This window comes from Cottoperca gobio, chromosome 23, assembly GCF_900634415.1.
Source record: "Cottoperca gobio chromosome 23, fCotGob3.1, whole genome shotgun sequence".
NCBI classification, from domain to species: domain Eukaryota; kingdom Metazoa; phylum Chordata; class Actinopteri; order Perciformes; family Bovichtidae; genus Cottoperca; species Cottoperca gobio.
The window spans coordinates 9,937,930-9,950,806 of record NC_041377.1 but is presented as its reverse complement, the minus strand read 5'-3'; the positions used below and the strand labels follow the sequence as shown (position 1 = coordinate 9,950,806).

Below are 12,877 nucleotides of genomic sequence, written 5' to 3'. Positions count from 1 at the left end.
TGTGTGTGTGTGTGTGTGTGTGTGTGTGTGTGTGTTCAACAGCCTATAATCCTCGGGTTGTAAACCCCGACATGATGCACTGTGTGCTTTGCAATTTTCAGGTTCAAATTGACTTTGAGACTGTAGATGAGAAGCCTTTTGTGTTCTTTGAGATCTTAATGATCTTTTGAAAAGCCAGAACTTCAGGAACTTCAAAAGTTGACGTTGAGCTTTGGGAGGGTTCCTTTAAATATATATTCCAAAACAATTACTAATTACCTGTTAAAAACAAGTCAGTAAAATATCAAAGCATTACTTTAGCAGCACAAGTTTGGAGATATGTACACAAAACACATTTCTGTATTAGTTGGTGAACAAACACATCTGTTGTGTATGTACGTTGTCTTTATGTTGTCTTTATGTTGTCTTTACAGAGGTTATTGTTTCATTGGTCCTGTGCAGGCAGAAAGAGACAGTATTTCTTCACTTTGTATGAACTACTCTTGAACAGGGCATTTCACTTTTTCAACCCCGACAATGTTGCTGGATCAGATGCTTGAAAGTGATGTCTTTAAATAAATTCCTCGGATCCTGGACATCAGGAAGAAGGCAGCATCATCAGTTATCTGCCCTCTCCAGCACTTCCTCTCCCTGTGCACAGCATCTTTCTGGTGCTGTTGCGGGTGCGTGACTTGTCCGTTTCCTACAAGATAACAGGCAATCAGGGCTCCTGGCCCGTCCGCACACCAGCGACCCGGGCAGACGCTGCCTGCTTGGCATTCTCGTCTGGTGTCTGCGTTGGCTGGCGTACATGGGAGAGAACGGAGAACAATAGATGGGCAAAAAACTATATCAACATCCCAGTTCCCAAGGAGGGCGTGGCAGCAGGAGACGGTCTTGAGCCACCCTCAGAGCCGCAGGGAGGCTTTTCATCCAGCTCAATGGAGGAGAAACAGGCAGAATACATGTGGGGAAATGATCCGGAGCAAAGGGGGAAAAGAGACTTTTTTTATATCTCTGTTCTTGTTAATCATTTTAACAAACAAAAACAGAAGAAGTGCAGAGGAAATTAGGGCAAGACAACATAATAGTGAAATAAATACAAAATGATTAGGAGTAAATGAATAAAAACATCTTGTACATATGTTCTCAGAAAGATGTCCTACTTTTTAAAGTATAAGTGTTCCAGTTCCTGAATCTTTTCGAGCAAACGAAACGTTTCTTCAGAAATGATGTCAGCCTACTCAGACCCTAACTCTGGCTCCACATACACTTTTTAATCAGCGGATGGAGTTTGTCGGTTGTTTTGGCATACTGTGGCTCAGATCTCTTTGTTAATGGTTTTCTTTTTATCCTCAATGCTTAATGTTTGTCTGCAGATCATTTTCCAACATGTCCTTGAACGCTCCATTAGGGATAGTTTTTAAGTGAGTCCGTGCTTGCAACATAACTTTGATAAGTGTACTGTTTATTGTAATAGATAAGATATCTCAAGGAACATTTTCAATCTGTGATAATAGATATTTATAGTGTACACACTGATGTACTGAAGCTTAAACCTGAAGTATAGTTTCTAGTTGTGGCAGATTTGATGCCATAGAGGACGAACACTTTGCAAAGACACCTGCAAAGTAATTCCCAGTCATTCGTCATTCTGTTTTGAACCCGTTGGAAATGTACCTCACCTTCCTGACATCCCTCAAGGCCTTCTGGAGGTCCGAGCAGCCTTTTTAGGAACCGTGTGTTCTGTGAGTGGATCATGGCTGGCATGTGGAAGTTTCCTTCAGGGAGGAACCTCTGCTCTCTGTAAAGCTGAGCGTTTCATCACTGTCTGATGCTGCAGATAAAGAGCGGCTCGCCTTCACCTCCACTGTAACCTCACATTCCCTCCCTCTACCCAGCATTCCACGCTGCACAGCCAGGTGTCCATTAATCAGGCCTGCGGCTGGTACCGTCATGGACCTTCCCTGGCCTCCTCCTCTCCGTCCTGAAGAGCCTCTTCATTCCTTTCCTCCCTTCATCTGTTGCTCTTTACTTTCTCAGCACTCTCATCATCTGCCTCATCACTTTGTGTGAACTCCCTTCACTTCTCCGCTTTTAGGAAAACAGAAAACGGCTGCTGCTCTATTAGCTTTGAGAAACGTGTGTATGTGTGTGTGAAATGAAACAGTAACACACTGAGCCTCTCTTAATGCTCTTAAAGGATTAGTTCACCTAAAGTACCAACAAAACTAATATATAGTTTTTCACTTTTGGGTTTTTATTTTTGGTGAACTGACCCTTTATCCGTTAGATACATCTGTTACAGATGACTTTCTCCTATATTGACTGATAAATAGAAATAATCCAGATTATGTAATAAAACTATTTATTGATTAATAGATCGCAAAATGTTCATAATCATTCATTTATAGTAATATGGCACATAGATGCTAAATACACTGCTGCAATGGTGTGTGTGTGTGTGTGTGTGTGTGTGTGTGTGTGTGTGTGTGTGTGTGTGTTTGTATGGGGGAGGGGGGGGGTACGGAGCTCTAGCATTCAACTTTTACCATCAGCACCCGACAGCTCGTATAAACACACATACCAGTCTTGTCTCCAAGGACAGGGAGTGTGTTGATTGTGGATAATGTGTGCAAGGGTGTGAGTGTTATTGTGTGTGTGTGTGTGTGTGTGTGTGTGTGTGTGTGTGTGTGTGTGTGTGTGTGTGTGTGTGTGTGTGTGTGTGTGGTCAGTCATTTCCATGTGGCCGTTAGATTTACGGTGTCTCAGACCCCTCTTCACTTTCTCTCCTCTCACCCCCCCCCTTCCCTCTCTCCTCCCTTTCACTTGTCTCTCTTTTATTCCCACCGAGTGTTTTTACATTCACAACTCACCCCTCCCTTCCCCACCCCCAGTCCTACAGGGAGCAGAATTACCTCTCTCAATGGGACAAGGATGGGGGCAGCTGAGCCCCTCAAAGGCCCTGGCTGCAGCAGGGGTCTGCAGTGAGGGAGTAGCCTATTCTTGCATGGCCGCACGTGGGGCCCGAGGGGCCTTTGTGTGGGCTGTCACCAAGCTAACGGGGCAGCTTTGTCCCGCTGGTGCTTTGGAGCGACAGCTACATTTATTTATTTACTCTCCTCCGTTTGGCGGGCACAGTGCATGTTCATGCTCAGATGCACATCAATCTGAGGTTACAGTCAGGGTGCCTGGCAAGCTGCACGGATAACTGGCTGGACACACACACACACACACACACACACACACACACACACACACACACACACACACACACACACACACACACACACATCCTAATATAGTAACCCCTCAGAAGGTACTGCCGATGTGTTGCTTATGTGCAGGTTTTCTGTTATTTTGTCCATCCCTGTAGTTTTTATGATGTGACATGTAGATGTTTGTAGTTCAGCGATATGGAGCTAGTTTGTGTGTACACACACACCTGATGTGTGGTTGCATGGACGCCTGGTTGTCAGACTGCTGTGTGGATTCAAACGATCAACTACAGGTTGGACTGAACAACTCAAACAACCCAAACATGTGATTTATTTATTACTTGTATTTCTCACTTGCTAAGAATAGTACAAACGAGGATTGATAAATGCTGCTTAGATATAATCCAATGATTGTGGGGACTGATGAGGATAAGTTTATTTTTAAAAGGGAAGCTTAACTATAGCTTTGCTCCCCCTAATTGAATGACGGGGCTGCATGTGCACCATCGGTCAGGCACTATGTGTGAGTGTCCACATCTTAAAGCGTGTGGCCTTGACTGTCCAACACCTCTGAGATGAACCGGAACACCGACTGTGGTCCAGGACCTCAGTAATGCTTCGGTGGCTGAATGGTAGTTGATAGTATTTGCTCAGGCGGAGAGCAATAAAACCGTCCCCTCTGTCCTCCTTTCTCTTGGTTCTTATCCTCTCCATGTTGCAGTCTGTGTGGGGCCTTGTGCCTGGGGGCATTTATTAGCAGCATGGCGGTCGAGAAGGTTGCAGCAGTCTCCACCCTCTGGTCACTCCGTCAATGCTTACGGATGGTGGTTCTCACACTGCGCCGCCAACAGTGGGACCCCCTGTAGGCAGAGGGCAGGCAGACAGAGAGCACCCTCTGACCTCCGCTGGACCTCCACTTAGTCTCAGTGAATGCAGGCTAAACACTGTCACGCTCCACAGACTCACTATGGCACCGGCTTCAAAGGCAGCTCCGGTCACTGAGGAGGGACAAATGTTACACTTTTGGTGCAAATGGTCTTTTCCTCATGAAACCTTCAGGCTCTCTGCGTTCTGTGGAGTCTCCTTTGTTCCATAAAGTCATGAATTTGATGAAAAATCTTTTAATTACATTAATATTTTAATAATTTGCTTCTTCAGTCTGGTGTTTGTATGACTTTATTTTGTTTTTAATGGTAGTGTTTAGGTCAAATGCTTCAGACAACTTCCTTATAGCACTTAACCCCAAGTGAGAACAATAGAACCAGCTGGCAGAAGACCAACTTCAGTCCAGTTACTTAAATCTTGCTTCAAAATTAGAAGTCACACATCGACCCAAATCAACAGAAGTGTTTCCTGTCACTGACGTGAGCCAAGAAGTAGAGAGAAGAGCCAGGGAAAGGACAGCAGGTCGGTTCTCACACCCTCCGCTGTCTGACCCTCACAGTCCACTGCAGCAGGTCACACCATGAGACAAAACAACAGCACAACATATACATGTCTGCAGCACAGGTGAAGCAAAGTGGGACTGACGGAGCAGAGAGCAGACAGAGGTCAGAGAGGTCATGAAGTTCAGGGTCAGGAGATGAAATAACTCACTAAAATTGTTTTGTGAATGATCTCACAGGTAAAGGTATTATTTCTGGACATAGTCTGCATTTAGTAGTATTTTTAGAAGTAACTTGTGAATTGAATCACTTATTATTATTATCTTCTTTTACCTATTTTGGTTCTGTGATTTTAATTAGAATTTAGGTTTTTATAATTAATAATTATTATCCATTATTAATACATATAATAATTACTAATTATTTATATTTGTTTATTTTACTTAAAGCTGTATTAATTGATTTCTTTGGCCAATTGACGGCAGTGGAACAAGCTGTGAATCCCGTCTCTTTCTCCCCTTTTATTTCTACTGTTGTGATACAAATGAAGTGATAAAAGCACCAAAAATGCAAGTAAATAGCAAGTAGTTAAAATATATCATGTATAATGTAGATATAAAAATATCTGTTAAATAAAAAAGCAACATTCATCTGCAGATGTGGTTTTAGCCACCTGCTGAACATAGATCCAATATTCAATTAGCTGCTGAATGCTTCACGATGCTCAGGAGCTCTGCGTGTGTGTGTGCTGACAGGAAGCCTGCAGACGCTTCATCTTTATACTCTGCTGCTCGAAACATCTGCAGCTGCTTCAGGTTGATGATGAGCAGTGAGAGCAAACTAAAACATTAAGCTTAAAGAAGTTAAAATGCTCCATAAGCTGTGACACCTTCACATTACACGGAATCATTTCAGCTTTAAGCGACTCAAAAACAAACCAGGGAAAAGGGAAGAATGTTGTGTTGAATTGAGAGGGAGGCAGTGCAAGTGGATTTGACAGACAACAGGTGGTGTGTGAGTGTATGTGTGTGTGTGTGTATGCATGCGTGTGTGTGTGTGTTTTTCCGCAGTGAGGAATGAGTGGGCGAGGTAAGAACAGCCTTGGTACTGATAGCAGCGAGAATTAACCGGCACTGTCGCCCGCTAAGAAACAGATGCGTCAGTGACAGCTCGGGTCAGCGGGGGTCACAACAAACAAGACGACCTGGGAGAGGGAGATTAGAGAGGGTGGAAGGAGCCAATGACTTAGACACTTACTGTCTTAATCTGCAGCCTTGCATCAGCGTTTTAAAAACGGCTTTAGCTCATGTTTTTCTGTTTCTTTTCCGCAATTCTGTCTGGAGTAAACACAGCAGCTGCACTACTCCTAGTTGTGTTCCCTGACTGACTTGAGCACCAAATGTGGATTAATCCACTGATGAAAATAGTCCCCAACAAATGCACAATTACCTCCTGTTTGAGCAACAATTGTTAAATTTACTGTGACCAGCTGTTTTAGGAAACTCTATTTGAAAAGCCTCAGAGGAGCGAGCAGCACTTGTAGATTGGAGCTCATTGAAAGGAATCCTCTGACAGCCTTGCTCTCTTAGTAACAGTGTTCATGGCAGCAGGCTGAGGCTGATAAGTGATGTGTGCTTCACAGAGACAGCGCAGGCTCAGCTCTACCAGCCTCCACTTGACCAGAACAGACTCTTATCTGCTCGCTCCTGACACCGTCCTAATGTTGCGTTTCAATGCTGTGGGAATTCTGGCTCGAGTAGAGAATATCATGGTTTGTGGGAAATGTTTGTTTATGCTCTGCAAAGTCTGAGCAGCAAAGCCTTACGTGCAGAACAATGAACTTTCTGAGCTAAAGAACAGTTGCTCACAAGGATTAAAAAGATGCTTCTTCCCCTTGTTGACTGGAGAATTGTAGGTGTCCATGAATTGGGGACTAGCAGGAGAAAATCTCATGTTTTCCCAGTTTTCAACATGTAAACGTTTAAGATTAAAGCAAAGACTAAGTCCAGTGATATTCTATATTGTTCTTAATGTCACCTGAGAAAAGACCAAAAACATGATGCAATACGTCATATTCCTCTGTGTCATAGAGCTCCATTGTTGTTCATAAACTATAACAAACACAAGTGACCTGTTCATCACCATGAACACACACACACACACACACACACGCGCACACACACACACACACACACACACACACACACACACGCACACACACGCACACGCACACACACACACACACACACACACACACACACACACACACACACACACACAAAATGAAGATCCAACATGTTAGAACAGCAGTATAGTTTTCTGAGGAAATACACAATACATGTATTTAGAACGGCTACGTGTACTGTGTCACCATACATGCACGCTGTGTGGGTGTACTGGAGGTGGGTGGAGGTCAGGCAGTGGGAGTGGAGGGTCCATTGTTTTCTGTCCCTAGAGTCAGACGAGGATTGTTCACGGGGCACTCCAAACGGGCCGTGGTCTCTGGGTGTGGTGCTTCCAAGTGTATTGTGTGCAGCATCCTGTCCTGGTGACTATTAATAGAGAAGCAGAAGAAGAAGAGGCGCTGAGGCCGAAGCTCACAGCTGTCTGAAGCGCAGGAAGACCCGGAGCAGAGATCGACATCGCACAGACTTCACAGCGCTCTGCTAGCTTTGATGACATTATTATAAATTAAAGCTGCACCAATCAGTGTTTTTATATTCTATGAGTAATGTGAAATATGAAAGGGGGGGTGGGCTTGTAGTGGTGACCTCACACAGAATTATCACCCAACTCTACAGTTCAGCTCATTGTTTTGGTTTTAGAATACGCTTCACTGCTCTGGAATAAACAACATATTTTACTTTACGAGGTGATAATGTGTCAGCGTTGTGTCCCCCAAGTGGCCACAGAATCACTGTATGCAGATCTTTGTTTTCAGTACCTAATACTCCTGTTTTCTCCTCCCCGAAAGGCTTCCTGTCCCACAGCGTCTGTTCAGATGGTGAAAATGCCACTGCCACTTCTGTCATAAAGCATGTTGATGATGTCACGATGGCTACATTGGCAACTAAAACTGACCCCACCAGTACGAAGCCATCGATTGTCACAAACGCAGACGTAACGACTCGAGCTCCACCAACTAGTGATCCCATTGACAAAAAACAAACAATGCAGGCACTTACTGCTGCTGCTCCTGCTGCTGCTGCTGCTGCTCCTGCTGCTGCTGCTGCTGCTACTACTGCTGCTCCTACTGCTGCTGCTCCTACTGCTACTGCTCCTACTGCTGCTGCTCCTACTGCTGTTGCTACTGCTGCTGCTGCTGCTCCTACTGCTTCTGCTGCTGCTCCTACTGCTGCTGCTCCTACTGCTGCTGCTCCTACTGCTGTTGCTGCTGCTGCTCCTGTTACTGCTGTTGCTGCTGCGACCCCCACACCTCTAATCACCACCATCCCAGTCACCACAGCCGGCAGCAGGGGCAGCTCAGCGGCTTCCAACAATGTTGCCACACAGCCGACATCTAAAGCCCCTTTACCCAGTAAAAGCTCTGTGACTGACGCGCCTGGTAATGTGGGAGCAACCAAGATCACGAAGGTCTCAACGGATTCCCTTACGTCAGCGCAACAGCCCACGACTCAAGGCTCCGTCAACACCAAAGGAAGTAAGTTCCCTGTGAGCCGCCTATATAAGCAACATGAAAACACCTGATGGAGAGGGTTCATTTCAAACTTTAAGAGACGATAACTCTCCCAAAACTGTTTGCTTGAATCAAATCTTGTAAATGAATAAAGGACACAGTTTGACTTAATTATTATAAATGAGAAACATTAAAGCATCAGGGTAAAGCCAGTTAAATATCACAAATGTGCCACAACCTTCTCAGATCAGAAAGAACTCCCCAACAAACTCCTTTAACAGGGAAACAATGTAGGAAACCTCCGGAGGAGCTACAGAGGAGGGATCCCTCTGCACATGTTGTGTGCACAGAATAACCAACATAATCAAAACCACAAAAGTCTTTAACTCCAATGTTTTGAAAGAACTTCTCCAATTCTGGTTAAACCTGGAGGAATGAAGCGTTGTGTCGCTGCTTCATGGCACGTGACTACATCCGTTGCCAAGTCAGTGGTAACTTTATTTAATGAGGTGGTTTCATCAGGATGAAGATTTTAACATCTAAAATAATAATTTCAGTTTTGCATTCCAGCATTCTCAGAACTGCAACGACTGATGTTTGTTCCTCACATCATGTTTATTGTTGCATATTGTTTCTGGTTGAAGATGCTGATGAAACAACAGCGATGGTTACAAGCCTCCAGTCGGCAGCGTCGAGGGGGACCACAGTTGCAGCTGTGAACATGGGGGCCCCCAGCACCCCCTCCCCCCCCAGCACCCCCTCCCCCACCAGGGCAGGACCGACAAAAGCTTCCACCACAATCCTGCAAACCCTCTTCAGCACAGTCTCCACCAGCATCACAGCCGCTCAGACGAAGGTGAGAAACTGTAACAAAGAGCAGATACAGAGTTTGTTCTCCTGCATTAACATCATAGACATTCCTGTGACTGACACTTGTTTTCTTTCTGCAGTGTTCTCTAAATAAAGGAAATGTGGTAAGATTTTGCTTTATTTTCAGTTTTGTATCTTTAAATCTGTTCGACTCACACAAACAATACACGTGATAATAAACACAGTTCCTGCTCTGACTCTCATCAGGCCTCAGCTATTGTCCCGTCCATGGCAGGCCGGCCCACACCCTTTCCACTCCTTTCTTCACTGACATTCACTCCACAAAGCTCCTCCAGTGTAAAGATGGAGAATAATAAAGCAACATCCTGCAGGAAAAATAAGAACAATAAGAAAGTATTGTGCCATCATGTCCCTTTTGGGTGCTGCGGCTTTTACATACAAATGAATCATTCAGTAATTATTGGGTAGTGCACGAACATCAGTCACTAATAAAAATGCAACCTGTCCCCTCACGTCCCCTCACGTCCCCTCACGTCCCCTCACATGAACCTTTACAGAGTCTCCTCTCTGCAGGTTCTTCTCTGCTGCAGCTGTTCATCATCTGTTCCTCACGTTCATCAGGACCAATTGAAATATAGCGAAGAACAATACTTGTGATAAAAAGTACTTAACACACAGTAACGACAGTAAATGTAATTAGTTACTTCCACCCCTGGTAAAAAGTCATGTATCTGATAGGAATGAACCTGCAAAGATAAGTAAATTATTTCCCAGTTAAATCTTTAACTAGTCTTCAAAAATGACAAACGTGTAAAGAAAACAGGAATACTTCCCACTGCAGGAGGAGGCTCCTGGTGGATCCAGCTACACGACAGGAAGCAGTGATGCTCACTATAAAAAAAAAGATTCCAGTCATTGGTGGAAAAAGTGTCTTAGTGGGAGCCCTTCCTGCCTTTCACTAGTTTCCTTCGTTCCCACACCTCGTTCATATACTCCCTCTCTCTCTGCCCACGCAGCTGTGCCGTTCCATACAGCAGAAATACTCCACATATCACCTCAGCGGTCACCTTTGACCTTCCTGTCCACACTCCAATATACTCTAACAGTATATTAGATGCTTGAATCATTTGTGGAAAGTAGAGATGTATTATGTAGAGAGATGTGTACAGATGTGTCATTCTGCCTTCAGAAAGAGGAGGAGAAAGTTCTGGTGGAGATCTGCAGGCGGCTGATGGCGAATTTGCAAGATGGAAACTACACGCTGACTTGGCAGCACGACTATGTGGTGATAAACGGCAGAGGTAAAGCACCTTCCTCCCAGAACAAAATCCACATCGGTCAAAATAAATGTAAACTGATTCTTATCTGAACTGAAAACGTGTCTTACAGTGAAAACCAGCGTCGCAAACCAGTATTACGAAGAAACCATCATGGTACGAGTTAATAACCTGCTGTACACTATTACCAGGTAACACTTGCAGGACGAGCGTGAGAAGAACTTATTCTCTTGTTGTGTTCTCTACTTAAAGAAACAAACTGGTAACAAAACCCTGATCACCATCCTGGCCTCCTGTGGATCTCTGCTGATCATGTTCGGCATCCTCGCCGTGTGTGCGTCACACTACCGAAAGCCGTACAACGAGAACCAGGTAGGTGGAGGCTGCAGCGACCTTCTCCCTACACAGACTTTGTCCTGACGTCCTCCTTTGCTCCCGTCATAATAACGATGGCCACTAGAGGTCAGCGTCGTCTTCTTGTATTAGATAATAACATCCTGCTAACTCGTATCTGAGGTTTATAACCACCGCCCAGACAAGCGACTGCTACACATGACACAACAAAATATTATATTTAACAGATACATGCATGAACATATATAAAAGTGCAGCTCTAAAACGAAAAAGTAATTGAAATGAACAGAAATATACAGGATCAAATATGAAGACACTTTGTCCGTTTTTAATCTCTGCAGCAGCACCTGACGGAGGAGCTGCACACGGTGGAGAACGGTTACCACGACAACCCGACGTTGGAGGTGATGGAGGTGCAGCCGGAGATGCAGGAGAAGAAGATGACGCTGAACAGAGAGTTCAACGACAGCTGGATCGTGCCCATCGACAACCTGCCGAAAGGAGGCATAGCTGACGAGGAGGACACTCACCTATAGAGGAGGAAGAGAAGAAGAAGAAGAAGAAGAAGGAGAAGGAGAAGGAGAAGAAGAAGAAGAAGGAGAAGAAGAAGAGATCCACACTTCCTGCTCCCTGCCAGCCCTTATCTTACACTCTGGGATTGTTGTCCCTGTAGCCAGAGAAGACTTTTCTCAGATGCATCCTATAGAACAAGCGATCCCCCATATTAATTCTGTCTGTATTTCTACTGTACGTATGAAAAACAAATGAGGATAAAAAATGTAAACGCTTTGAGGATGAAGTACCAATGAAATGCACACAGTGGCCTCGGACACTTCACTCTAAACCCACTAAATCAATCACTGCTGTGCCTGAACTGTAGAGTTTATAAAATAAGTGACTTCCTGCAGAGAAAGAAAGATTCACCATACGTCATTCTGAAAACTCAGAAAGTTCAAACCCCAAGAGGATTGTGCATTTTCATAAAAAAAGAGTTTGTAACCGAGCACCTGTATATAAAGTGTTTTTATGTTATGTCCGGTGATAAGGCCACAGCGACGTCCGCTGCCTCTGCAGTTGTAGAGCTACTAACTTAGATATAGACAACCTCGGGATACTTCAGAGCATCCTGGTGACCCACTAATGTGTCGGCTATGAGGGAGCAACTGGTGCACCATCCACGTCCACTAAGACACAGCCTAGCGCAGATGGGTGTGCAGATATAAGACGAAGGATTTTAATCCAACATATTGACTCGAGGGAGTACGGAAAGTATATTTTGTGTTTTCTCTCGATATGTGATAAAGTTGTTTCGTGTGATTACAATCAAGAGAAAAATCTCCAGCTTTCATCCGTCTCATTATTACTGAACTTCTCGGACAGTTCCGGTTAATACATTTTATTTTTGTAGTTTTGTAGTTTTTATAAGAAAAGTAAAACAGGAAGTAAACAGTCACCAGGACACATGTGGTCACATTCACCTCCGTCAGGTCGCAGAATGAAACTCGAGAATCTTGGGAAATGTAATGAATTATTTTGTACTTGCGACACAATAACCACAGTTACACAGTAAACAGTCAGTCAGCATCCATCATGTTGTTACAGCTGGACTGTGAAATGAAATTATTTTTGACAGTGACTACATAGAACTTAAACAACCAAAAACATTTGTGACAGTCGAGCTGCTGAGTCCAGTTCCTTTAGGACCAGGATGTGGAAACATTTTTGCAAACTCATCAAATATTGCTCAAAAGAATGATACCGATTTTAAAACTGTAAATAGTTGTTTCTCCACTGTTGCTGCTGCTGGAGGGGTCATGTGACTTGATATTAATCCCCTCACAGCAGATTCAGTTTAATAATTCACTTCCTGTTAAACCCATTAAGTTAATATATATGTACTTATATACAAATGAATCACCTTGGGCACTCTACTCCACCTTTTGTTGTTGTTTTTATTATTGTGTTTGTGTGTCTACAGTTTCACTTTTACTATAGCTGTGATATTTTCACCAAAGTTACCAGTATTTTATGTATTTATGGTTGGTTTGCTGCTGAAGGCAAACAACAGGGGTCTGACACACTGGAAGCTGTAAATTGTCGATCGCTCCGACGGTCATGTTGTTCTGAATGTGCAGATTTGCAAATAAAGGTCTTTTTCCACTCGGGTCTGTGATTCTGTTTTGTGCAGCAGTCACT

The 12,877-nt window shown here is 44.0% G+C and overlaps 1 protein-coding gene across 1 annotated transcript; it reads left to right on the top strand.

The window, feature by feature from the left end:
• The first annotated feature begins 7,879 nt into the window (after positions 1 to 7,879).
• Positions 7,880 to 12,846, top strand: podxl (podocalyxin-like). Its single transcript, XM_029461807.1, has 7 exons — positions 7,880 to 8,243; positions 8,864 to 9,075; positions 9,170 to 9,193; positions 10,240 to 10,351; positions 10,440 to 10,483; positions 10,580 to 10,699; positions 11,023 to 12,846. The coding sequence occupies exons 2-7, from the start codon at positions 8,884 to 8,886 to the stop codon at positions 11,215 to 11,217; spliced, it is 687 nt and encodes a 228-aa protein (XP_029317667.1). The 5' UTR covers positions 7,880 to 8,243; positions 8,864 to 8,883; the 3' UTR covers positions 11,218 to 12,846.
• The last annotated feature ends 31 nt before the right edge of the window (positions 12,847 to 12,877 follow it).

Excerpts from the sequence above, each read along its gene's own strand:
- podxl (XM_029461807.1), top strand. The coding sequence starts at position 8,884 with ATGGTTACAAGCCTCCAGTCGGCAGCGTCGAGGGGGACCACAGTTGCA. Across the intron at positions 9,194-10,239 it reads CTCTAAATAAAGGAAATGTG|AAAGAGGAGGAGAAAGTTCT; the intron begins GTAAGATTTTGC and ends TTCTGCCTTCAG. Across the intron at positions 10,352-10,439 it reads TGTGGTGATAAACGGCAGAG|TGAAAACCAGCGTCGCAAAC; the intron begins GTAAAGCACCTT and ends CGTGTCTTACAG.